Genomic DNA, 25,051 nt, shown 5'->3' on the forward strand with positions numbered 1-25,051 from the left:
ATTTGAATAGAAGTTGACTTATGAAGATGCGCACAATGGTTATGTGTTGTTGTTTGTAATAGCAACTTTCCAGCATCAACATAAAGGAATTAGATTAGAACAAGGCATATCACAGGTATTTCATTGGTATCCACAAGGTTTCTGGCTATTTTAGCAACCCCTATTTGTCTAGTCTAGTGTTAGACAAGTGAATTATTCGGCTTGGGAATCTTAGGGACATTGAATGGAAACTATATAAGAATTGTAGTGATCGGTTTAGGTTAATGGTTATGCTATTGCTAATGCTAATGAGTCCCAAGGTTATATCCCCGTCACTACAAATTAACCAGGTCCCCCAAAGTTTGTACAAATTATCAGAATTACCTAAATTCGTTCCTGATTTTGTAACACTTGCCTACACACTACAAGTTGAGTTGATAAAATGGGACCATCTATAAATGGTTTTGTCAACAGTTTCAGTTCGGGTAAAAAAGTGGAATAAGTAGGAAAATGGCTATCAAATTTTTAAATTGTAGCCTAAATAAACACAAACTATTCAAAAGTGTGCTTATTTCGAAAAACAAATAAGCCACAACTTTTTGTGACTTGCTTCGAAGGAAATTTTAGGCAAACGAAACATTGGTGACCTGAAATTGGTTACGAGATTGAAATTAAGCCTTAGGAAAGTTATGTGCACAGCTTTAAAATTGACAAATCATTTTACAAACGTTGTTGAACAATGCCCAGCTCGCAAAGAGTAGTGGGGTTCTTTCACATTCTTGTTTATCAAGGAACCATTTGAATAGAAGTTCCACGACGAGGTTTTACACCTTTGTTTTGGTACCGAAATACAATTGTTGTCTTGTATTGAACCGTAGCCAAAACATGGGAAATGATCAGAGGTAAAGTTTTCAGTGCTCATATTACCCTGTTTTTCGAATTCTCCTGCTAGATGACGTTCAAGCAATTACAAAAAAAAGCCTTCAGAAATTTCGTAATCTTAGAAAATGAAAGATGTGTTTAGCACCAACTAAATGGGTTGTCGTTGCAATATTAACTGTAACTGGCTGCTAACCCAAACTAGCATGTACCACCAGGCTATAATGTATTCTGTGGTCAAATTTGTTGTAATTTTGTGAGGTAACGTTCTAGCACTTTTAAGACGTTATAGTTTGGCTCATATTGGTCCACTATACAGGTGTTTAATTGGTATCCACAAGGTTGCTGCATATTTATCAACCATATCTGGATAAGTCAGTTGGACTCTTTAGATTAATACTTCACCAACAATTCCAGGACCAACTATTCTAAACTGGGCTTACCTACAACAAAGCTGTAGAATGAATACACTGTTGCTGCCAGTCATAACGTATCAACAAAATTTTTAGCTCTTCCGGCAGTTTTTTTTATTTTTTTTTATTTTAATGGCCAACGTTTCGATGTCCCATACGAAACACCTTCATCAGGGTAATGACATACATTGCAAACACAAGTTATTATTTGCAATGTATGTCATTACCCTGATGAAGGTGTTTCGTATGGGACAGTGGTTCTTAACCGGTGGGAAATTTCCCACTAGTGGGAAATTTCATGTTTTCAGAGGGAAATTATGTAATTCAGGTAACCAAACTCGGGTCCGCGGGTCGAATCCGGCTTTGAATTAACTGTTGAAAGCCGCAACAACATGTAAGATTAATTTCACCAGGGTTTACAAGACACTTTAAACAAATCTAAAGGCCGTTTGTTACATCACAGACAAGACTAGAGTATCAATGACTTTGCTATTGTGCGTGAATAAAAGCCTTTCCTTTGTTGATTGTGATGCAATACATGACTAACGCAAGCAGAGGAGACTTCTAAAAAGTTTTACTCTCTCGCAAAAGCACAATTTAAACAAAATAAGATTGCAGTAGGCCAATACCTTTAGGGTGTATGGACCAAATCGCTTCACAAAATATTTCATTTAAAGAATAATTTGTTTTTAACGTAGGGCACAAAACACTTTATAAAAATAACAGAGGGGGAAATTCGAAGTTGGTGGTTGACTTTAGTGGGAAACCACACCAAAAAGGTTAAGAACCACTGGTATGGGACATCGAAACGTTAGCCATTAAAAAAAAAAAAAAAAAACTGCCGGAAGAGCTAAAAATTTTGTTGAAAGCTGTAGAATGTGCGTGGTTTCTTCTATATCAATTGGCAAACTAATAACACTCTTTTGCACGCAAACACATGAGTTTTGAAATAAAAGGGTTAGGCCAACCAATTTTGGCTGGAGTAGGCTAAGTAAAGTTTATTCTGTTTAATGCGTCACGTTACCAAAAAACTGATGAAAAAGAGATAAAGATGTTAGAGCGCTAAAAAAGATGAAGGTACAGAACCCGCATGTTAAATGCAAATATACAAAGTTTTATTTTACTTCCAAGTTTTGCGTTACAGAGAATCAAACGCGAGTCATTTTCTTCGGATTTATATTATTATGAGGCCTCCGATTTTCACCTTATTGACGAAAGACACAAAGGTTACATCGGTGCAGGAAACTTCAGTCACGTTAGACGCTGTTATCATGATGAACTTGGTGAAGTTGCCATAAAGTTATTTAAGCTTTCAACAATGGAATCTAGTGACGAGCCACAACATGATACGTAAGAGGTTTTTTTTTATCCACTGATGAACTTTTTTTAGCCCACAATCGGCCCTTCTTAACTAGTTTCGGGTCGAATGAAGTAAGCATAAATTCAGGAATTCGAACCGGAACTGAACCTGCGAACCGGTTCATTTCTTTAAACCCGAACCGCTAACTACGATTTCCTAAAAACCGGTTCGGACCGGGTAATTTGCTTGAACCGGAACCTAACGCGAAAATAGGCACTTTCTAACACATGAACCGAACCCCTAAAGACAAAAAAGCGAACCCGAACCGCACCTGAACCAAGGCGGTGCGACTCCCTGCATATTGCTTGACTTAAAATATAACTTATATTATAATAACGGACCATTAGTAGATTAGAACCACAACTTTTTTTTAACTGTTACCTTATTTTTTACAAAAACAACTTTTTTTCTGATCAGTCCGCTGGGTTCACTCGGCTTAAATCTTCTTTACATTCAGGCCAGAAAAATGCATTCTCAGAGAAGCTAATACCCTCAGTCGGCTACGTCATAACAACATCGTCATTTTTTTGGGTGTTGTGGAGTCCCCAACAGACATCGGATTGGTGATGGAATACGTTGCCGCTGGAAACCTTCAAAATCTGCCTTTCAACCATAACATAAAAATACCCTGGCTAGTAGATCTTGTTATTCTGCAACAACTCTCATCTGCTTTAGCCTACTTGCACAACTACAGCAGTACAACAAAAATTTGCCATGGTGATGTAAAGCCACAAAATGTTCTTATTGCAACTGATCTCACAGTAAAACTGGCAGATTTTGGTGGAGCTAGCGTATTGGATGGAGGTGATGATCCCTCAAGTTGGCTTAAGGTCAGTCATATCTCAAAGCCTAAGGCTTATTCACAAAACGTTATTTGGTTCTCTGCTGTGTTTAGGTACCACCATCAACACAACACACAGAATTTTATGCTTCAAACGAAGTTCTTGATAACCCGGCGATAAAAAGAACTCCATCTATGGACATGTACAGGTATGCAGCAATGAAAATTTAAATAAGCTAATCTGACTGGGTTTGATGGAGAAGTGTAATTGTATTTGTCACCAGTTTTGGCGTGGTGGTGATGGTAACCATTCTACGAAAGGAGTTATTACAACACACCAGATTCCTTTCACAAAAACTTATTATGGAAAAAATTGAAAACGTTCGTTGTGCAAAAGGTGAGACTACAGACAATGAAATATTTACTTTTATGGAAAACTTGATTGTAACCTGTCGTGTCGATGAACCAGAGGGTAGAAAAACATCAACGGCGGGTAGGTTTCTATACATACCATAAATTAATAACAAAGTAAGCAAAGCCCATTAATACTTTCAAACTAAAAGTAAGTATAATCCTAATCAAGGTGGTCATTCAGGCATACGATTTTACGATTTATTTCTATTGCTAATGCAAAAACATTGCTTAACTTTAATGGAATAAAAACGTACTGCAATGCTTGTTTATACATTGATTATGTTCAATTGTTTAAATTCGCTCTTCATTTTTTAAATGGTACAGTAAGGAATAATTTAAGTTGGTTCTAAGGGGAAAGAAGCCCATGTTAACAATTTTCCTGTAACCTAGTGTTCGACTTATTTAGTGAACGGAGAAATAGAAAAGTTTCTGAAGGGTATTTCGCCCGCTATTATTCACAAGCAAGTCCTCAAAGTCGCCTCGCAGCTACCTATGTCGCCGACGCCCCACATTTGCGGTTCGATTACCTGCATAAAACTTTCCTCGCTATCTGAACCACTTTGCAATCTTTCTGCTGGAATCGAAAGGGGTAAATCTATGATTGAGTATTTCCATTGAACAATTACTGCAACGCTAAGCCTCACGAAAGAGCTTGTCAGGTTAAAACATGCCCCGCCATCAACCAAACAACAAATATTTTACCTATACGCTTTTAGCCAGACGCTCTTAAACATTTTATTATAAGAGTACGGCCAGATGGAGTTTATTTACTCCTTTTTCAAAACATTACAATTACCAACTTTACAGAACAAAAAATAGCGTGGAAAACACAATTTGTAGGTTACTTTTAACCGAAATCAAACACTTACCGACGATCACATAAAAAAACTGTGTACACTCGAACTAGGACGGTGGACCAAAACAAACGTTTTACTGTATTATCCCCATTTGTAGCTAAACATACAATTCTAGTTACTGCAAGCGACAATGCAAGCACCTAAGGCTACCTCGCCACACAGCAAATAATTATTTGCATTATAATCAATGCCTTATGATGAGTGAATAATGGTCTTCCAAGTGTTCTGTTACGCACAAACGGCGTTGTTACGTTTTAGAGCGTACAACTTTTGGTAACAAAGTTGGTAAAACGTTTGGGTATAACGTAACAACGAAATACATATTTCAGGCCAATTGTCATCTATTGGAAAAGATCTGGACCACAGTAAACTTGAGCGGTTCAAGGCTCAAGTTGAGCCTCTCATTTTTACAGGTAAAGCATTTTGATGTTTGTATACTAGTTATCATGTTGTTTGAACGGGTTAGATTTTATCAAACTATTTGAGGCAATCTTAAATTTCGGTAGTGGATTTGTAGTGGATCGCTGCCCATTTCTTCAAATAAGTTAAGCGAGATTTCAACAAACTCTATATGTCGCCATCTAAACAAATTAATAAATTTGTTTTTAAATTTCATGCAATTAAACAAGAACACGTCGATTTAGTTTTCCCTTTTTCAAAACCTGGCAAAATTGGTACTATTTTACTGAAATAGCAGCGGTTCTTCGTGTTGTTTGCAGAAGAATTGTTTAAACACATTAAAGAGGCAAAGAAGCACATGGGACAAGAAGATGAAAGAGTGCAATGTAAAGCGTTACTGACAAGGTTAAATTTAAGTTCACATCTTTACGACCTGCCGAAATTTGTCAAGGAAATTCTTGAGTTGTCTAAGGATGTTGAGTCCAGTGATCTGAGTATTAACTTTCTAAAGCAAGCCTTAAAGTTTGCACAGAAACTTGACTCACCGAAGCTGAAATTGGAGGCACTTCATCAGTGCACTCACTACGGGCTACAGCTGCTGGACCGACTGATAGTGGACAGCAGACAGGAGACTGCTACCCTAACTGTTCTGCCATACATAGTCAAAGTTTGTGAAATTGTTGAGGATGTACCCACAGATGACAGCCGCGACAAGGCTCTTCACATTGCCTTGTGTCTTTCCAACAAGGCATTCTGCTTGTGCCAACTTGAAAAGTATGAAGAGAGCATTACCATTGGCACAGAGGTTTCTAAAGCATTACAGGGCTCCTATTCCACAATTGAGATCGACTCGATGTGGTTTATGAGTATGGTTTACCATACATTGGGTTTTTCGTACTTTAAACGTAACGAGTTCGACAACGCTGAGAGTTTTGCCGAAAAGGCAATGAAAGTAGCGGAAACATCTGCGGATTGGCCAGATGAAACAACGAAACAGAGACAGATAGTTGAAAACCAAAAACTACTTGATCAGATCAAAGCCGCCAATTAAAAGATATGTTCTTCTTGAGTGACTCGATAAATTTTGTTTTCAGTAAATATACTAACTAAAATTTGTTCCATTAACAACACTGCGCACAAGGGCTTTTGCTATTACGTTGTACTCTGTCTTGTGTTACCGCAGAACGTTCAATTGAAAATTTGAGAATCATTATGTGTGCATTAGATATACAGTATTTGAATACGGAACGAACACAGTGGGCCGTAAACTTAAGAATTCTGGGGTCGTCCAACATTTTCCTTGGTTATTTATGTTTCACATAAGTAATATGTACATCCATGTTTCCACACTAAGTCTCTTGAATGATATAAGTGATATACTCCCAATTTAAACTTGCTGTACGCAGAAAATGTTAAAGCACTGTCAAAACGAATTGTAAATCCGTTTGGGATCAAGTTCTCTTCGGGTTCGAGCTTGATTTCAGCTTGATTCAGGTCTGCCTTTACACTTGCGTTCGAGCTTTAAATTTGGACCTGCTTACAACTCTGCTGCAAATTGCACATAGTTTATCTCTTGAACTTCTGATTTGTGGGAGTGTGGTCCACATGTAAAATTTACTGATTATGTATAGATATGTTGTTGTTTTTTTCAAATGTATTTTTCGAACGAGCGACTGTTCTTAACCCTTGTGTCAAATGCGCCTGTAAAGATATTACGCTCTTTGCATTTGCATACATGCCCACCATGTTGTTTATAATAATATACATCAGGCGAGGAAAATAGAAAAAGCTGTATACTATTTTAAGCTTTGTCCCTTGCACATCTGCATATATCTGTGACACATCTTCACATGTTCAAGTGCTGTATTTTTGTTGGTGACGTTTAAATGCCAGTTTGATCTTTAAACCAATCTCTGACCGCCGAAATTTTAGCGTAACCCACAGGGTAGTTGACATTGCAAGTAGATTCAGCCCAGGATGCGATTCCAATAAGAATAGTCTCCCCGGCGGCATTCTCAACAGTCAATGGACCTCCGGAATCACCCTACATAGATATAACAGCCAGATTTAAAAGAAAATGAGAATCACATTACCAATAAAAGCGCAAATGCACATTGTATACGTGATTTAGATTGTTTGTCCTTTCTGTGCTGAATGTATTTTATAACTTTTCACGTTAATTAGGTGTAGAATGCAAACATCACAACCGGAAGGGAAATGGATGAGAATTCTAAAGATATCCCCTTTTGTTACTTACCATGCATGAGCTTACTCCGTTTCCTCCAACACATTGCATACGATCGGTGATGCGAATTGCAGCCAAACCCCAAGTACTTTGACATGATTGTTGCGAAACTAAGGGAATGTTGGTCCACTGAAGCGTGTCCGATACTACTTGGACTGCACAATATGTATGTCGGAGGTTATGTTGTGTCATATTAGATAGTGGACAGATTTAACATAAAAGCATGACAGGTGATACTACATTCAGATGTAACACATAGATCTGAAGTACTGATGGGTGATATAATCGTCAACAAATGGCTAAGATTCAGTGCCGGATTAACCATTAGGCAAAGTAGGCACGTGCCTACAGGCCAGTCGAAAATACAGACCACTTTACAACAACGATCTTTGTGACAATGATTTGGCAACACTGATAATTCTATTTTTTTTAGTTGGCAACCCTGATTTTCGGGCCACTTATAAAATGTGCCTACAGGCCAGCAGACCCTTAATCCAGCACTGCTAAGATTACCCATATCTTTATAAAAAAGGTGGGTATGTTTTGTGGAGGGTTAAATACATTCCAGATCATATTTACATATAAACGCTATTCTTACCAGACCCGTCTGTGTAACCCCATCCGGAAATAGTTCCAATTGTACCTTCGGGATACTCTTCACCTTGAGCAGCCATTGTAATTGTGTCAACCTGTTAAGTACACGTTTTTAATATATAGCTGTTTTATCTTCTGTCGACATCTCTGAGTTAAATGAATGATTGATACCGCCCCTTTCCAGTCAGATGTTTGTCTGACGGGTCCATGGCTTGAATATCACAACTTACGTTGTTAGATGCAAGATCTGCATTCTGTGCCAATTCAATGACCGCGTAGTCGTAGTCAAAAGGAAGGTCATCGTATTGAGGATGTGGTGTGAATGTGCCTTGGCTGATATATTGTTCCATGGCGCCGCTGTATACATTTCCACCGATGCCGACTTTTACGGGGCTGGACAACAGAAATAATATGTATAAATATTATTTATATAAGTCCTGCGATGATTTAATGTTGCCAAATATGTATGTGGTTGGGGTAGTTGTGCTCAGTGCTGCGTTTGTGAATAAGATTTACGCAACTTCTGCTTGTTACAAGCAAACAAAAAAACAATCACTAGTTGCACCTAGACCAGTGGTGGCCAAACTACGGCCCGCGGGCCGCATCCGGCCCCCAGTCCTGTTTCATCCGGCCCGCCAAACACTTTGCCTGGTTTTTTTCCAAGCACCATATTTACCACTGGGAACAAGCAGTGCAACAGCGCTGGCTGCTACTACCAGTAGCTTGTGGCAAGCGTTGTTATTTTTAGAATAAATGCCCTTGCAGCGTTATTTTTAGAACAATCTGCCAACCATGACGTAAGTAGCTAACATAGCCTATATTTTAATAAATATGGCAACCAGTTACGACAAATTTTACGTAAATCTCATTTAATCCGGCCCTTCAGTGGCAAGACGGTTGCAAATTTGGCCCTCTGGTAAAAAAGTTTGGCCACCCCTGACCTAGACCTTTAGTTGGCCTGCAAAATTACCATTTATAGAAAACTGTAATTATACAGTCGACCATTTTTAAATTAATTGTCGTCTCTACAAAGAAGACCGCGATGTCTGTATATATTATCAGTTTTCTATTTAGCTCATATTGCAAAAGCTTTTTACTGTGTCATAAATAAGTTTACTTGCATTAACAGCACAAAGCTGTGTTTAGAATATCCCCAGAAAAATGGGGATGCAAAGTTCGCCTTTATTCCGTTAAGAATATTCACTATTTCAAACTTTCAAGGTTCGATGCATCGCTACCGGAAAAATTAGATTCTGTGCATAGTTGCTCGTATGCGTCTTACTTCATTTTAAAATACTCTCCCTTTTCGTATCTTGCTTGTTTATGAAATGTGGCACATGTAAGTTAAGTATCTCTGATAACTAAGTGCTTAGCACTATATTAAACATTATTCCATAAATAAATTTTACCTCGACTGGCAATGAGCAGCTGAAACAACGTATTTTGTTGAGATCAGAGATCCACCACAGAAATGCCTTCCAAACCGTTGAAGAGAAACCTGCAAAAAACAAGTACCAATTTGAACTTTAAGTCAATTGCTCAGCGAAAAGTTAATTATTTTTTATAATTATTCACCGTTTTATTTTTTAAAACAGCGCACCGAGGAAAACTGATCGTTTTGAGGGCATTGTGTTAGTATTTTGAGTATACTCCAGTTTAAATTAAACAACTCTACGCAATTAATGCTGTTGTATTGCTTACCTGCCAAGGAAACTGGCCAGGGGTAGCAGCTTGCCCGTTAACGACACGTGTCTGGAAGTTTTGACTCGGACGAAGATGTTCTGTAAAAGCACAACTAATTATTAGAGAGGGATCGGCACCGCTGGCACGCATGCCAGGGTTGGCGCGCAATGAGGTGATTTTTGTTGGCACGCCAAACGATAGGCGTGTTCATAGTGAAGTACTAATTTAACATGCTGCTTGTTTTCTGTCGTTTTATCATATCTTTGTCTTAAAATCCTGCGTACATGCATGTACAAAACCCTCTGCTCTTTCTTTATTATTGATATCAGCTGGCACAAACCACTATTACCTACAAAAATGTGGACTCGCTTAGTCATTAACACATGGAAATAACAATTAAAATAATAAACGCCTTGCTTAAAAAGTTGTCGACCCCGGAATTAGAAGGTAAAATTCGTTAGTTAAAGCAGTGTTCAGAGTTGTAAGAGGGCCAAAAATTAGGACCGAATCCATGCAAAGAAAGCCTGTCTCGTCTTACAACTTTGTAAGCGTCAACTACTTTTTTTCCCCAGTATCGGAATAGGTCCTAAAGAGTCTTAATTGTTAATGACTTAAAGTCGCAAATAAGCATTAAGTTTTCACCTTAACCATTTAAGAGCAATTGTATATTTTTTTTGTACATTAATGTTGTACCACAATTACACCTAGTAAATAAACAATCATGTTTGCACACACACACTTACGAACTGGGTTGGCAGAGGCCAGAGCCAGACAAGCGAACAGATAGAAGAGCATTCTTGTAATTTTCTTCTGATGCTGCAGAAAAAACTAAGCCTGCCCTAACAAAGATCGGCGGTTTTATAGCAGAAACGAAACGGATGGCCCCTCTCCCACAACCCAATATGTCCATTATCGACACAGTGTATATTTAAACGGACGCAAATATATCGTAGGTAAGCATACATAGCGTTTCGTCGTTTTTTTAATGACTCGAAGAATTTTGTTCTCAGTAAACATACTAATTAAATTTGTTTTATTAACCACACTGCACTTCACGTGATGTTGTTCTTACGTTTTAGCTTTGTCTCGTGTGACTGCAGAAAATTTGATTAAAAATGTGAGAATTAATGTGTATACATTTTATGTACAGTGTCGGAATACGACACGTGCACAGTGGACCGTAAAGTGTAAAAAGTCTGAGGTCGTTTAACTTTTTTTTAGGTTATTTATGTTTCACCTAATTTATATGGGCATCCATGTCTTCACACTAAATCTCTTTAATAATATTAGTGACGTACTCCTTACATAGAACTTACTGTACACTAAAAATGGGGAATCAATGTACGAATGTGCATGATAAAGCAGTGCTCTTCAACCTTTTTAGTGGCACGGAACCCTTGAAGTATTTTGTCAAATTTTGCGGAACCCTACAAAGAAAAATATAAGCATATAATACAATAGGCTCCAGAAATTGTGTGCATTTTTAACCAGTGGCGTGGCCAAAGGGGTCGGAGTATATATACACACATGTTAGTTATTAAATTGGCACAAAAGGAAATATTCTTTAGACGTTTAGGAAATAATTATCAAAAGACAGTTGGTTTTTTATTAGCTCTCTGAGCATAGCGATAGAACAAGAAATTGTAAGACTTTGAGTAAATATTAAAGTAAACATCACCAGTCATCAGAGAAAACACCTTTTACGCCTAGTGGGGATAGGCTGAGCCGATCCGAGTCATCGCTGTTTTTATGCTCGGTGCACGGCCGAGCAGTTGCACAAACTGACCCGAGCATTAAATTTGCATATTCACGTGCTAACAAACGTAGCTAGTGTTCGAAAGGTGTCGAAAACGCGCACTTAATGGGCATGTACAAATTAATACACAGCTGGTGACGTAAAAGACCTTGTAGAGCTGAAGCTAACGTAGAATGGGGAATTTTTGTGATGCTCGGTGCTTGACCAAACAGTACATTTGCAGTTTTGAAAAATCCCTAACGCCTAGTGTTACTCACGAAATAGGAGCCGCAGATGATCTTGGATTTTTTATTCAACAACTTGTTAAAAGTCACAAACTATTTGGCACACCCAAAATGTTCCGTTTCCTACGACACTGGTTTTAGTTAACACACCCCAAGCACATAATATAAGTTAACTTCAATAAAACGATTCACTGAAATGATTTGCCATGTTACTTGGATTGTTCGTTTGTCGTTTCTGTATTTGTCTCACACTTCGGCCACAGAGCCCCAAAGCTTGGTTTATTACGCCACAATTGATCAATGGGTTAACCAGATTTGGTAAACTAGACAGGGTTAACTAGATTGTACAAGCGAGCATTGCTGTTCGCCACAATGATATTATGAATCATTTTTGAATTGGTACAAGAAAGCTCGGGGAACCCCTGCGGAACCCTTAAAGTTCACGGAACCCCTGAGAAAGTTGTACGGAACCCCGGTTATAGAGCCCTGTGATAAAGTAAAGCAGCGACTGCAAAAACGAGTTGTAAATACCTTTTGTATCGAGTGCTGTTCGGGTTCGGGCATGTAAAAGGGGCTTAATTCAGACCTAACTTCACTCTTGCGTTCGTTACATTAATTTTAGGCCTGATTACAACCCTGCTGCAGATTGCACACTATAGTTTATTTATTAAAGTTCTGTTTTGTTGGAGTTTGGTCCACAGATACGATTTACTGAATTTGCACAGATTTTTTTTTCAAATGTGTATTTTGAACGAGCGACTTTCCTTAACCCTTTCGTTAAATGTGCCAGTAACGAAACCACGCTCTTTGTATGTGCCCGCCATCTTGTTGATAAGTATGGATAGCGAGAAAAAGAGAAAAAGCTGTATACTACTCTAAGCTTTGTACCCTTGAACATCTGCATATATCTGCAACACAACTCCACATGTCAAAGTGTTGTATTTTTGTTGGTGACGTTTAAATGCCAGTTTGATCGAAAAACCAATCCCTGACCGCCGAAATCTTAGCGTATCCCACAGGGTAGTTGCTATTGCAAGTAGATTCAGCCCAGGATGCGATTCCAATAAGAATAGTCTCCCCGGCGGCATTCTCAACAGTCAATGGACCTCCGGAATCACCCTATATAAATAAAACAGCCGGATTTAGCAAAAGAAAATGGGAATCACATTACCAAAAAAGCACCAAATGCACATTGTTTATGTGATTTAGATCATTTGTCCTTTCTGTGCTTAATGTATTTTATTACATTTCACGTATTTTAGGTGTAGAATGTAAATATCACAACCGGAAGGGAAATGGATGAGAATTCTAAAGATTTCCCCTTTTGTTACTTACCATGCATGAGCTGACTCCGTTTCCTCCAACACATTGCATACGATCGGTGATGCGAATTGCAGCCAAACCCCAAGTACTTTGACATGATTGTTGCGAAACCAAGGGAATGTTGGTCCACTGAAGAGTGTCTGATACTACTTGGACTGCACAATATGTATGTCGAAGGTTATGTTGTGTCATATTAGATATAGTGAACAAAGACAGATTTAACATGAAATGAACACAAGGGACACTACATTCAGATGTCATCTATAGATGATTCTAAAGTACTGATGTTAGATGGCAAAGATTACTCCAAAACATGGTGAAAAAAGTATTGCTATTTACAGTCCACATTATGATTGCACATAAACGCTATTCTTACCAGTCCCGTCTGTGTAACCCCATCCGGAAATAGTTCCAATGGTGCCCTCGGGATACTCTTCCCCTTGAGCAGCCATTGTAATTGTGTCAACCTGTTAAGTACACGTTTTTAATATATAGCTGTTTTATCTTCTGTCAACATTCCTGACTGAATGTAATGTTTGACCCTTGTCATATTAGATCTTTGTTTGATGGGTCTTTGGCCTAAATATCGCGACTTACGTTGTTAGATGAAAGATCTGCATTCTGTGCCAATTTAATGACCGCGTAGTCGTAGTCAAAAGGAAGGTCATCGTATTGAGGATGTGGTGTGAATGTGCCTTGGCTGATATATTGTTCCATGGCGCCGCTGTATACATTTCCACCGAGACCGACTTTTACAGGGCTGGACAACAAAAATATATGTATATAAGTCCTGCGGTGATACCATGTTCCCATATCTGCATGTGGTGTTGCCAAATCAAATCTGCATTTGTGAGTTAAGATTTATGCAACATATACTTCTAATAAGCAAACAAAAAACAATCAATAGTGGCATCAAGCCCTTTAGATGGCCTGCAAAATTTCCATTTACAAAAAAAGTTAACGCCTATAGGTTACAATCGATCAACCATTTTCAAATGTTTAGACTAATCGCCGTCTTTACAAAGAAGTGCCGAGATGTCTGTATATTATCAGTTTGCTATTCAGACTCCATATTGCAAGGTTTTTTTGCGGGGTCATAAATGAGTTTACTTGCATTAATAGCAAAACGCTTTGTTCAAAACATCGGTCAGAAAGGGAGCGTTCGTCTTTATTTGGCAAGAAATACTCTTACTACTTCGACCCTAACCTTTTAAGGCAGGTTCGGTGCATCATTATGAAATTGTCAGATACCGTGTAAAGTTGAGCTTCTGCATCTGTTTTATGTGAAAGACTCGCCCTTATCGTATGCAATTTGTTAATGTAACGCAACATGCAATTAACCCTGATAACTAACTGCTCAGTACTATAATAAACTTTACTCTTATTTTTTTACCTCGACTGGCAATGAGCAGCTGAAACAACATAAAGTGTTGAGATCAGGGATCCACCACAGAAATGTCTTCCAAACCGTTGAAGAGAAACCTACAAAAGGCAAAATGCTTACTTTAAGCCCAACTTTGCACGTAAAATACTATATTTTACAACAGTTACGTTCAAAGTACTAATTTAGACGTTAAATCAATTCTTTGCGGAAATTTTCTTTCATACGTTTTTGGGAAAATCTTTATTTCAAAATCAAAAAAAGTTAAAATCAGTTGTCAGTTTTTTAAAAAACAAATATTTTTCGCTAAAAAGCATTTTCAGTGTCTACAAAGAGCAATAAAAGGGATTGAAATTAGAAAAAGCCAATAGTTCCTTTACAAACATGATCTTTTCTCAACTGAAAGCCTAGCAGACTAAACCGACTGTAAACACGCAATGATAGATAAGAAACGCAAGAAAGATAAAAACAGTAAAACGTAAAAGGCGAAGGAAAAAAAACACGTCACTTACACCTCGGTAAAACCATTTTTTTAATGTTTTAATGTCGTTTGTAAAGGAACTATTGGCTTTTTCTAATGTTTGTAAAGGAACTATTGGCTTTTTCTAATTTTAATCCCTTTTATTGCTCTTTGTAGACACTGAAAATGCTTTTTAGCGAAAAATATTTGTTTTTTTAAAAACTGACATCTGATTTTAACCTGGAAATAAACATTTCCTAAAACGTGTGATATTACTATGGGAGGTGAAAATCGTTGCAACAATGGCAATAGAAAAGAGAATGATTCCCAGAATCAATTTACCAGGATTTATTCACCGTTTCATTTATTTTAATACAACGCAACGAGCAGGACTGATCGTACCGAGCGCATTGTGCAGGTTATTTGCCAGTGTGAACCCCAGGTCAAATTAAACCACTCTACAATGCTGTTGTATTGTTTACCTGCCACGGAAACTGGCCAGGGGTAGCAGCTTGCCCGTTAATGACACGAGTCTGGAAGTTTTGACTCGGACGAAGATGTTCTGTAAAAACACAAGGAATAAATTAGCACAAGGGGTCGGAACGCCAAGTGATTTTTTTGGCACGTCAAACGTTATGCGTGCTTATAGTGAAGTATTAACCTGTTGCACTGCTTGTTTTCTGTTGTTTTATCATGCCACTGTCTTAAAACCTGCCTAGATGCACAAAATCTTTTGCTTTGTCTTTATGATTGATACCAGCTGGTACAAACCACTGTATTAACTGCAGAAGTATTGACAGGCATTACCGCATGGAAATAACAAGCAAATCGACATGCCTTGCTTAAAAAGTTGCCGACCCAGGCCGAAATCAAAACGTTATATTGAATCTCAAGCCCAAACACAGCCCGAATCCAACCTAGAAAGCCTGTCCCGACCTACAACTCACTTGTTTATACTTAAAGTCGTAGATAAACATTACAGTTTTTAAATTAATCGCTTTAAAGCAATTAAATATGTTTTATATGTTAGTTATACCATGACTACAGTTAGTAAATAAACAATCATGTTTGCACACAAACTTACGAACTGGGTTAGCAGATGCTAGAGCCAGACAAGCGAACAGATAGAAGAGCATTCTTGTAATTTTCTTCTGATGTTGCAGAAAAAACTATGCTGCCCTTAACAAAGATTGGCGGTTTTATAGAGGAAACAAAACTGATGGTCCGTCTCCCACAACCTAATATGGCCATTTTAGACACAGTGTATATTTAAACTGACGCAGATATATCGTAGTTAAGCATACATAGTGTTTCTATGGATTACAAATACGACGTCGCTTTTCATTGCTAAGCCCAAGGTTAGAAGATTAACTGTAGGTTATTTTGGGGTTCATGTATCGTAACAACTTCCTAGGTACTTTGTTGGTTGTGTTTCACGTGTATTCAAGTCCTTCCTCTGTCGTCAGCATTCATGTGTGTGAACTTGTTCACCTGCTATACTTGCGTAAACGGAACTATTTTAAACTACATCTGTAAACACTAACGTTTGCTTTTAAGTAGCAAGGGTATGATAACGAATTTATTTTGGTGCCTGTTTGAGTGGTTGTTAAGCGTCGGATCGCGTGTTAAGCAATTGTAAAGGAGCTGTGACAAATAAGTGGCTTCGACGTAGAACAACATTGGCCGACTGGGTTTACCGAGAAACCTTTTCTTGTAAAATTCCGTTTAAACGTTTGTCAGCTACCATTTTATAAACAGGCCGTTAATAACATTTTACAAGCATGGTTGATTCATTTTGTTGAACAAAAAATATTATTTTTTTCGTCTTTGATCTTTATTGTGCGAATCATAGTATTCCAGGCTCTTTGGAGGCGTTATACCGAATCAAACCGGTCTCCCAGCATTCCCATATGACAAGGCACAGGCTAGAAAAATATATGAGTATGTCGCGATCACTGGTCTGCATGCATGCCTCAGGGCTAATTCCAGTATAGTCATCTTATAGCGTTAAGTTGTTAAAAAAGATGTTTATTTATTATATTTCTAGTTAGTTTAAATAAACTTAATGAAATATTGCCACATGTGCCATGCATGACAGTTTTGTAAATGAATATTAGGCGGGCGAATAAACCAAACATATGTCTGCATCAGAGTTGCAAGTCGGGCCGGGTTCGGGCCGGGTTCGGGCCGGGTTCGGGCTTAGGTATTTGTCAGAAAACGGGCTCAAAACGGGCCTGACTTTACGTTCCGTTTCCGCCATTTTTTAGTAGCAATTCTCTGGCTTTGACCTAATGCCCACCCTACTCTAAAACGTATTGTTTACCCCATTGTCTACTATTGTTCATTGTGTTTGTTATCTTTTCTCTGTTTTTCTTTCTCATACTTTATTGCAAGGCTTTCGTGGATAAGCCTGTCAATCAAAATTTCGGGCCTAAACGGGCTTCTCAAAAACGTTTCGGGTTCGAGTCGGGCTTCGGGCTTATACTTTCGGGTTCGGACCGGGTTCGGGCCGGGTTCGGGCCGGGTTCGGGCTCAGATTTCGGGCCCGCTTGCAACTCTGGTCTGCATGGGTCTTACACACATGGCGCGTTGTTGTCAGTCTCCTTAGTTTTAACGTATCGATTTTTGAGCGTAACCGGCACCTTAATTTACATTAGTTGTTTCTAACTTTATTCGAACCCTTTACAGCAGAAGTCAGGGGATTTTCGTTGAGAAAACCCCGGTCAAGTCAAATAGGTCAAATTATATTTTCGTGGGAGCCACACCGTTTGTTTATTTTCTCTTTACTAATCTTGTAATCTGAAATGCAAACTAATATTTGTCGTAGAGCCCGACGCAGTCATCAAAACAGCCGCATCTGGTTTGCTTGCCATAGGTTACCTACCCCAGGTAATTGGTTCACATGATTTTGTTTGACCCACTTGTCTAGAATAAATATCTATGGGTAAATACATAAACAGCAAAGACGTTAGTGTTTACACATATCTTCATGTAGTTTTGGTGATTCGTACCACCAGGTTACTCGTACCTTGGGTATAACCTTAGTTTACACCAGTGGTTCTCAAACTTTTTTTGGTTGCGAATTTTCGGGGCTTGCGACGCACCAGCAAATAAAAGTTAATGAGGAATCTTATTATTAGAGTTGTGTTTATTGATACAAGAACAAAAAGCCACGAAACCGAACTATTCGACGCCCTTGGAAAATTGGAACGACGCACAGTTTGAGAACTACTGGTTTACACTATTGGCCTTACTTGGACGTTTGCTGACTTTTTGGGTATTGTTATGCAAAACTGTACGATATTGTACTTGTGTGTTTGATTAAGTTTATTAATCTAATAAGCTTGTAATAAGTTTGTAAAAGTATATTTTAAGGTCTAATTTCTCGATTTGTGCTGAGCTGAACCAATGTCTGGCCCTACCCTAAAACTATTTGTTTCCTAGTCTAGCCCAGCACTAAACGAAACAAAACAAATATACAGCCAAAAATAGTTTTCTGTGGCATGTTTTATTGACATGCACATGCGTTTTATCCCGCAAATGACGTGATTATGGAGACACTATACTGTCGATCCAGGATCGGACGGCGGAGATCTTGGCATAACCACCTGGGTAATTGCCATTGCAGTTGCTCTGCACCCAGGAAACTGCTCCGATCAGAATTGTCTCGCCTTTGTCTTGAATAGTCAAAGGACCGCCAGAATCTCCCTGTAAATAAGGTTACATGAAAATATGATTACAAAAGCGAAAAACGGTTTTTCCTTTACGCCGTCAAAAACAACCTTTACGCATTGTGTCAAGGTTTAAACTGGGAAAATGACAAGTACTTACCATACATGAGCTGACACCGTTACCGCCCGCGCACTGGATCTGGTTTGTGATTTCTATGACTGAACCCCAGGCAGACTGGCAGCTCGATTGTGACACCAGAGGGATATCGGTCTTTTGAAGAATGTAGGGAGTTTGTTGCACTGGAACATTATAAAGTAATGAAAAAGTGTTGCGATTGTGACAACTTTAGTTTAATATCGACTTCCTCCATTTACCATATCCGTTTGTGTATCCCCATCCCGATGTGCTAGCCATTCCTGAGTATTCCTTACCGGCTGCTGCCAATTCAATTACTCCGACCTAATAGCAAAGATAAAAGTTACACTCTCATGGTGGAAAAGTGAGGCGCAGAATGTATCCCGCCAAATGTTGCGTTGGATTGAGTTTATTTCGTTAGGTGAAAGACAACATAGCAACACAGTTGCACTGAACGAGTGTTTCTCAACTTGGGGAGTCGCCAGGCGCTTTTGAGGGGACGGCGAAAAAAAATGGTGGGGCCAGTCGAGAGGGGCCTAAAAACTAACCACCCGTGTTAGGAAAGTGGGTGGTGTTCGACAGGAAAAGAAACCACCGAAAGAAACCCTTCCGAATAGTTCAGCTTTAAATGATTGATTATTAGCTGGGCTCTTCAAACATGCAATTATACGCTTATCTAACCCAATACTTCCTTTTTTAATCCTAGTTCATATCCCAGCTCTTAGATTATAACCTACCAAGTCACTGTTTGTATTGGCCTCTCCGTCCATAGTTATGACAGCGTAGTCGTAGTCGAAAGTGTTAGAGTTATAATTAGGATGGGGAGTAAACACTTGTTGGAGAAACGTCTGCTCAGGATTACGGTAATCGTTTGCACCAAGACCCACACTTGCAAACCTACATAAACAAGTGGTAGTTGGTTAAACAAGCTTTTCTCTCTGCCTAAGTTTTGTTTTGGTGGCAAAGTTTCGGCATGTGCTTTCCGGGTCGGGTAGGGCTTGAATTTTAGAAAAAAACAGGCTTAATTTGGGCCATACACTCGTTTAAATCTACTTTTCGGCGTGATACGTTTTTTTTGCATATGCTTTTGGTTTCGGGCTTTAGATTTAGACCCGTTTACAACTCCACACTTTTGTTTAACCATTTACTTACGATAGCTGGCAGTGAGCAGCCGTCATGACGTGTCTTGTGGAAATGAGAGATCCACCGCAAAAATGAGAACCACTTAGTCTTTGCAATGTTGCCTACGCGAGAAGAAAACGTGTTAAAGAGTATTTGCTTTGCGCCAAGCATTCGGTCAAGCAATTTCAAGTGAATTGTTAAATATCCGACAAATTAAAAAAAAATCTTTAAAAAAATCTTAAAAGAAACTAAAAAAACTTGTTGCGCAAAAAGGAGACATTTTTGGTTTGAAAAGCAACAACATACTCGTAAAAGTTTTTTGGGAGGGAAGGGGCTCTTCTAGTAAAAAAAATGTAGCGGGTTATAAAATCTAGCGTGTTATATACCTGCCACGGGAATTCCCCGGCAGCTGCGTTTTGTCCACCCACAATTCGTGTCGTGTCCAAATTGCCAACTCCAATCGGATGACGAATCTGATTAAACGGCAGCGCTGTTGAATGAAAAATTAAACTTTATTGAGTGGTAATGGCTTACAGGCGACGTTTAAACCAGCAAATGTCATCTTAATAAATGAGTTTAGGTATGCTTCGGTAACGCAAAATAGTTAAATAATCAAAATTTTGACAGCTATAAAGAATACATAATATTAAGCATTGGCACTGTAGCCTATTTTAACACAAACGGAGCTGTAAACAAATTCCTTGGATGAAAACTAATAATACCTGCGCACTCTGCAGAAAAATCTATCAATTGAACTACATACTTTTAAAAAATTTATGCAAAAAAGATTAAACTGTTTATTGAAACTCACCCAATGCGCTTGACAAAGTCAAAACTGCGACGATTTGAAACAGCATTGTTGAATCTTTTCGCTACCAAAGCAATGAAGTACTTTAACTTGGATCGTCACCTTTTTTAAACTTGGCAATCAAGGGGTGTGTAATGGGTTTGACTTTTTGGCGCGTGAACACTGGCACCTGCTAAAGACTCCATCACCTTTGAACAACCTTGGATAAAGTTCATCACATAACGTCTGGCGTTTTCCCACAAGCTCTTTGCAACGTCAGTAAATTTTCCGACGCTTTTGCTTGTCGAAAACCAGAACGGTAATTGGCTCAAATACGTTTAAAAAGCATTTCAAGAATAAAAACTTCAACGTCGGTTTGATTTGTTGAATGAACAACGGCTGAATGATGATTGGAAATTATACTTCGTATCGCTGACATCGACTTTTTTGCACCGTCGTCTCTACACACCTCCTCATCTCATTTTCGTGGTGTTTCGCTTTTAGTACTATTTTCCATACCGTCCTTATTTCTAAGATTTGTCCTTATTTTAAAAGGCAATGAATTGACAAAGTTCGTTGTCCTTATTTCTAAGAAATGTCCTTATTTTTGACTCGAGTCCTTATTTTGTCTTATTTTCAACAATTACTAGTCAAATCCCTGCTACAAGTAAAGGTAAACCTAGACCTGAGCTGTTGTGAGATGTACGAAGTATTTTCTACGAACAAGGAGTTGCTGGAACAGATTGTTCCTGGGCAAAAAAATATGACATGTGATATGTCAAGGCTCGTATAAATGCAAAGATTTGTTCAAAAACGTTTGTTTCGTTTCGTATGAAAATTGGATTTTTCGATTGTCCTTATTTTTGGTTTCAAGTCGATGGCAATTAACCCTGTTTAGAGTTAAGACACATCTCCTTTAAGTGCATGTCATAAAATGTATCCAACCTAATCCCGATTGGTTTATTTGAAGGTACGGTACGCAAATTTTCGTACCGTACCTCAAGTACAGTGCGGTGGTACGGTTTGTTTTATTTTTGACATTTGGTACGGTACGTGGTACGGTCAATACAATACATACCGTACCGTACTGCCATCCTTGCATTTTAAACACAAGTGCCTTGTTGCGCCAATTACCGGTAATTATCAAACCTGTGCCGTGAGTTCTTGTGTTTGTAGCTCTACTATTTAAACATGCTTTAACGCAGTCATGCGTGTACCTTTAAACATTGTTTAAGCGCAGTCATGCGCGAATAAATTTGGTTTACGTCAGCAGAAAAAATGTGACCCGGAGATGATTGTTTACCATCAAAAGCACATGAGAGAAAAATATCAACGAGGTTGCTGTGAGGCATTTTCAAGATTTGCTTTGTAAACATATATATCTGTAGAAAAGTGTTATGAACAAACTTATATATGTCAGCGAAAACTTGCAACACTCTGGACTACTAAACAGGTAATTTTTGAATTTGTGTTTTTTGGTTAAAGTCTATGACAATAAAACACTTCTCTTATTTACAGATAATTAGAGAAACCAAAAATGATATTCTTCATTGGGTCAAAGACATTATTGCAGATTTGGTCAGTAAAAGTGTTTCAGACTCTTTCCAAGTGTTTTAGCATGTTTGGTCAAATACCCTTATTGGAAGCAATTTAGTGCTCATATATTTGGAGTCATTTTGAAAAAAGGCAAGGTGGTGGTCCAGGCCTTAAGCTTTGGATTGTCATATTTGGGGATTGAATGTATCAGGTGAGGTGGTATTGTAGCATCTACCTATCCATTACCAAATTTGTAGGTTAGTAAGTTTATTGGATGATTTCATCTGTAGTGGTTTTGCACATTAAGCACTATAAACCAGGCATACATATTGTATAGAAATCAGCTTGTCTCTCTTGTCATGAATATTTAGGTTATCCAATTGTGCAGTAACTGGTTGTAAACATAAGTAAGAATTGTTAAATATCAAAGCAATGCTTACAAACTGGAATGTATAGTTGTGTGTTTAAACTTTGTCCTCAGCATGTGGACCATGCACTATGCTCATAATTAGTTGATGTTGAGCTGCCTGTGTTTATTACAGGTCCGTTAGTCATTATTATTTTTGTCAAAGACCTTTTTCAATGGTCTATTTACAATATCTGAAAATGTCAAAGGTCTAGACCTGTGGTTCTCAACTGAGGGTCCGCAGACCCCTAGGTGTACGCAAATCGCCAACTTCTTAATTTGCGCACAACGAGATTAACAAATCGCAATTTAAAAAACACCCTGGCAGTTCAGAATAGCATGAAACTTGTTTGAAGACATGCTTCATAGGCGACAGACCAAAATGCATAGTAACTTTTAGGCCCCATTGTGATGCAATATACATAAATTGTCAGTGGCAAACAATGTTACATCACAATGCAATGGGTCATTCTTGTTGATTCCCAATGTGGTCCTGGACCAAAATATGGTTGCTCTTATGCACCACGTTTTGGTTGCTTGTTGATGAAAGAGGGACAAAAATTCCCAAACCTTTAAATGGGTCCGCAAATAGATTGCAGTATCGAAAAGGGGCCGCAAAGGCAAAAAGGTTGAGAACCACTGGTGTAGACACTACTGTCAGTTGTGCAAAGACAAAATGTTTGTGTCGTGTTGGAAAATTGGCTTGTCCAATATTTTGACATGTAGTAGTGGTTCCATTGCTTTTTTTGTATCGAATGGATTTCTCTGCAATTTACTCGCCATTCATAAAAAATGTATTGTTGAAAACTAAAATTTTGCAGGTAAACAAGACCTTGAGTGAAGAAATGAAAGCAGGTTTACTTCTTTTGCGAAAGAAATGCCATGACTACATGCCTGACAAAAATCTTCTAGTTTTGCAGGTCTACCTACTATCTCCATTAGGAATAATGGTCACACGATGTGACATCACATAAAACTGTAGAAAAACTTTATGCTCCTTCCAATCACTTGACAGGTCAAAGTTCGACACAATATAGTGAATGTCAAAAAATGTAAAGACTGTCAAGTCCCTATCTTACACCTCCAAAGTGCGGCCACCTATTTGAGTAGTCCTGATTTATGGAGGTAATGTCAAATTTTATTTTTTAGTTAAATTTATCAAGATTCCACTGAGCTGGAGCAATGCCAAGTTTCTTGTTCAGTGGAACACAAATAGTCAGACATGATTAGAACCCATACCCATTTGGAATAAACCATATCTTTTTAAACAGCAAAACATGCGATTATAACAGAATTTCAAAAATGTTATGAGTGAATGCAGTTATCACCCTGTTTACATTAGGAAGGCAATAGAGTTGTATGCTGGGTGCCATCAAATAGCAACAACTGAAGTGTTAGTATTTCTTCAACTAGAACATTACAACAGAACAGGTGATTTTTTTTGCTTTCACAAATTTGGCTTTATTTCCTAAAAGTCAATTCACTTTTGTTGTTTTTAAATTTTGGGTCAACATACCGAGGGATAAATAAGCTTGCAATAAATAAAAATTTATAATAATATATATTTTGTGTTTATTTACCTACTTTAATGTTTTTTTTACCAATTAAAGAAAGTCTTGTCATTTCAAATGGAAGATGTTTGGCATTTTGACTTGTGTGATACAAAACTGGAAACATACATATGTGGTACATTGTTGCTGAATATTAAACTTTTAAAATTTTGTAAGTGATTATTAATAAATGAAGAAAAAATGCCATTTCCATTGTAACAGGCCAACAACTGCAGTGGTTTAACTGACATCATTGTTATCAGGTAGTGGGGATTTGTGAGACAGACAATTTATCTTAAAACTGCAGTTGTGGATCGTTACTATACAGCTGCAAACACTACTTTGGAGAGCTTTTGGATTTGAGATGTGCAGAAATTCTTTGGACTGGAAGCACAATATACCTGATAAATATGGCATAGATATTGTGCGGGCATTTATATAGACCTTTTTAAAATAAAGCAGAAGGTATTTTCCAAAATCAAACTTGCTCCTGCATTCATATCATCAGTTGAGCTGTTGCTGCTGCATGTTGGAAAGTCTAAAGCAACTTTTTGTCATACGGGTTCAGGTTCGGTTCGGGTTCACTTGTTTTTGTTTTTAAGGGTTCGGGTTCGGTTCCGGTTTTTAAAAATGTATATGTTCGGGTTTTGTTCCGGTTCGGCCAAATTATCCGGTCCAAACCGGTTTGCGGTTTTTAAACCGGTTCAAATTTTTATTCATTTTATTTTATCCATCATCTACGTGGCCTTATAAAACTCCAAAAGAATTTTGCCCGTGCACTGTTATTTTTGACACGCCCTATAAGTGTTATCTTTTGTATTTTTCAGTGCGGTGTTTGAAAAAAATTTGCAAAATATAAAACAGACTGCATTTTTGACTGGTTCGGTTCCGGTTCGGGTTCAACGCCAAACGAAATACGGGGTTCAACTCCGGTTCGGGTTTTTAGAAAATCGTAATTAGCGGTTCGGGTTCGGTTCGGGTTTAATGAAATTAACCGCTCAAACCGGTTCGCGGTTCGGGTTCAGTTCCGGTTCGACTCCCTGAATTAAACAATATCTTTTCAATGTTATGCTGCTATTGTTTTTAGGTGTATGA

At 38.2% G+C, this 25,051-nt stretch overlaps 4 protein-coding genes across 12 annotated transcripts; 1 reads left to right on the top strand and 3 right to left on the bottom strand.

The window, feature by feature from the left end:
• Positions 1 to 6,964: 6,964 nt before the first annotated feature.
• On the bottom strand, positions 6,965 to 10,399 carry LOC145205557 (chymotrypsinogen B-like). Its single transcript, XM_080078290.1, has 7 exons — positions 10,348 to 10,399; positions 9,623 to 9,702; positions 9,331 to 9,419; positions 8,152 to 8,314; positions 7,926 to 8,016; positions 7,340 to 7,482; positions 6,965 to 7,126 (listed from the first exon to the last, which is right to left on the bottom strand). Exons 1-7 carry the CDS (start codon positions 10,397 to 10,399, stop codon positions 6,965 to 6,967), a joined length of 780 nt encoding a protein of 259 aa, XP_079934416.1.
• Positions 10,400 to 12,504: 2,105 nt separating this feature from the next.
• LOC145204958 (chymotrypsinogen B-like) lies at positions 12,505 to 14,610 on the bottom strand. 2 transcript variants are annotated; one of them, XM_080077572.1, is made up of 6 exons: positions 14,516 to 14,610; positions 14,301 to 14,389; positions 13,505 to 13,667; positions 13,284 to 13,374; positions 12,920 to 13,062; positions 12,505 to 12,703 (listed from the first exon to the last, which is right to left on the bottom strand). In XM_080077572.1, the coding sequence occupies exons 3-6, from the start codon at positions 13,622 to 13,624 to the stop codon at positions 12,542 to 12,544; spliced, it is 516 nt and encodes a 171-aa protein (XP_079933698.1). In that variant the 5' UTR covers positions 13,625 to 13,667; positions 14,301 to 14,389; positions 14,516 to 14,610; the 3' UTR covers positions 12,505 to 12,541. The 2 variants fall into 2 exon arrangements, with proteins under 2 accessions (XP_079933698.1, XP_079933700.1); XM_080077574.1 differs by lacking the exon at positions 14,516 to 14,610 and having other exon boundaries at positions 14,301 to 14,503.
• A 3,668-nt stretch (positions 14,611 to 18,278) lies between these two features.
• Positions 18,279 to 20,744, bottom strand: LOC145204482 (chymotrypsinogen A-like). The gene is made up of 7 exons (XM_080077049.1): positions 20,489 to 20,744; positions 20,064 to 20,167; positions 19,708 to 19,799; positions 19,293 to 19,452; positions 18,795 to 18,879; positions 18,580 to 18,719; positions 18,279 to 18,456 (listed from the first exon to the last, which is right to left on the bottom strand). The coding sequence occupies exons 1-7, from the start codon at positions 20,532 to 20,534 to the stop codon at positions 18,298 to 18,300; spliced, it is 786 nt and encodes a 261-aa protein (XP_079933175.1). The 5' UTR covers positions 20,535 to 20,744; the 3' UTR covers positions 18,279 to 18,297.
• A 920-nt stretch (positions 20,745 to 21,664) lies between these two features.
• LOC145204499 (uncharacterized) lies at positions 21,665 to 24,826 on the top strand. Of its 8 annotated transcripts, none has more exons than XM_080077084.1 (7): positions 21,694 to 21,917; positions 21,983 to 22,211; positions 23,228 to 23,326; positions 23,422 to 23,531; positions 23,749 to 23,837; positions 24,017 to 24,128; positions 24,220 to 24,826. In XM_080077084.1, the coding sequence occupies exons 2-6, from the start codon at positions 22,203 to 22,205 to the stop codon at positions 24,055 to 24,057; spliced, it is 348 nt and encodes a 115-aa protein (XP_079933210.1). In that variant the 5' UTR covers positions 21,694 to 21,917; positions 21,983 to 22,202; the 3' UTR covers positions 24,058 to 24,128; positions 24,220 to 24,826. The 8 variants fall into 8 exon arrangements, 5 of the variants coding, with proteins under 5 accessions (XP_079933210.1, XP_079933211.1, XP_079933208.1 ...); XM_080077085.1 differs by having other exon boundaries at positions 21,983 to 22,042; XR_013853492.1 differs by lacking the exon at positions 24,017 to 24,128 and having other exon boundaries at positions 21,690 to 21,917; positions 23,228 to 23,261; positions 23,319 to 23,531; positions 23,678 to 23,837.
• The last annotated feature ends 225 nt before the right edge of the window (positions 24,827 to 25,051 follow it).

This window comes from Phallusia mammillata, chromosome 8 (assembly GCF_965637545.1).
Source record: "Phallusia mammillata chromosome 8, kaPhaMamm4.hap1.1, whole genome shotgun sequence".
NCBI lineage: Eukaryota > Metazoa > Chordata > Ascidiacea > Phlebobranchia > Ascidiidae > Phallusia > Phallusia mammillata.

What these genes read in the sequence shown, in the direction of transcription:
- LOC145205557 (XM_080078290.1), bottom strand. Translation starts at nt 10,399, where the DNA reads ATGCTCTTCTATCTGTTCGCTTGTCTGGCTCTGGCCTCTGCCAACCCA. An exon ending in CTGGCCAGTTTCCTTGGCAG is followed by an intron (nt 9,420 to 9,622) that starts GTAAGCAATACA and finishes TGTTTTTTGCAG; the next exon opens with GTTTCTCTTCAACGGTTTGG. An exon ending in GCTGCTCATTGCCAGTCGAG is followed by an intron (nt 8,315 to 9,330) that starts GTAAAATTTATT and finishes TCTGTTGTCCAG; the next exon opens with CCCCGTAAAAGTCGGCATCG.
- LOC145204958 (XM_080077572.1), bottom strand. Translation starts at nt 13,624, where the DNA reads ATGGAACAATATATCAGCCAAGGCACATTCACACCACATCCTCAATAC. An exon ending in GGGTTACACAGACGGGACTG is followed by an intron (nt 13,063 to 13,283) that starts GTAAGAATAGCG and finishes CATATTGTGCAG; the next exon opens with TCCAAGTAGTATCAGACACT. An exon ending in ACGGAGTCAGCTCATGCATG is followed by an intron (nt 12,704 to 12,919) that starts GTAAGTAACAAA and finishes TTATTTATATAG; the next exon opens with GGTGATTCCGGAGGTCCATT.
- LOC145204482 (XM_080077049.1), bottom strand. Translation starts at nt 20,534, where the DNA reads ATGCTGTTTCAAATCGTCGCAGTTTTGACTTTGTCAAGCGCATTGG. An exon ending in GGGATACACAAACGGATATG is followed by an intron (nt 18,720 to 18,794) that starts GTAAATGGAGGA and finishes ATAATGTTCCAG; the next exon opens with TGCAACAAACTCCCTACATT. An exon ending in ACGGTGTCAGCTCATGTATG is followed by an intron (nt 18,457 to 18,579) that starts GTAAGTACTTGT and finishes CCTTATTTACAG; the next exon opens with GGAGATTCTGGCGGTCCTTT.
- LOC145204499 (XM_080077082.1), top strand. Translation starts at nt 23,162, where the DNA reads ATGGATTTCTCTGCAATTTACTCGCCATTCATAAAAAATGTATTGTTG. An exon ending in AGTAGTCCTGATTTATGGAG is followed by an intron (nt 23,532 to 23,748) that starts GTAATGTCAAAT and finishes TGTTTACATTAG; the next exon opens with GAAGGCAATAGAGTTGTATG. An exon ending in AGAACATTACAACAGAACAG is followed by an intron (nt 23,838 to 24,016) that starts GTGATTTTTTTT and finishes TACCAATTAAAG; the next exon opens with AAAGTCTTGTCATTTCAAAT.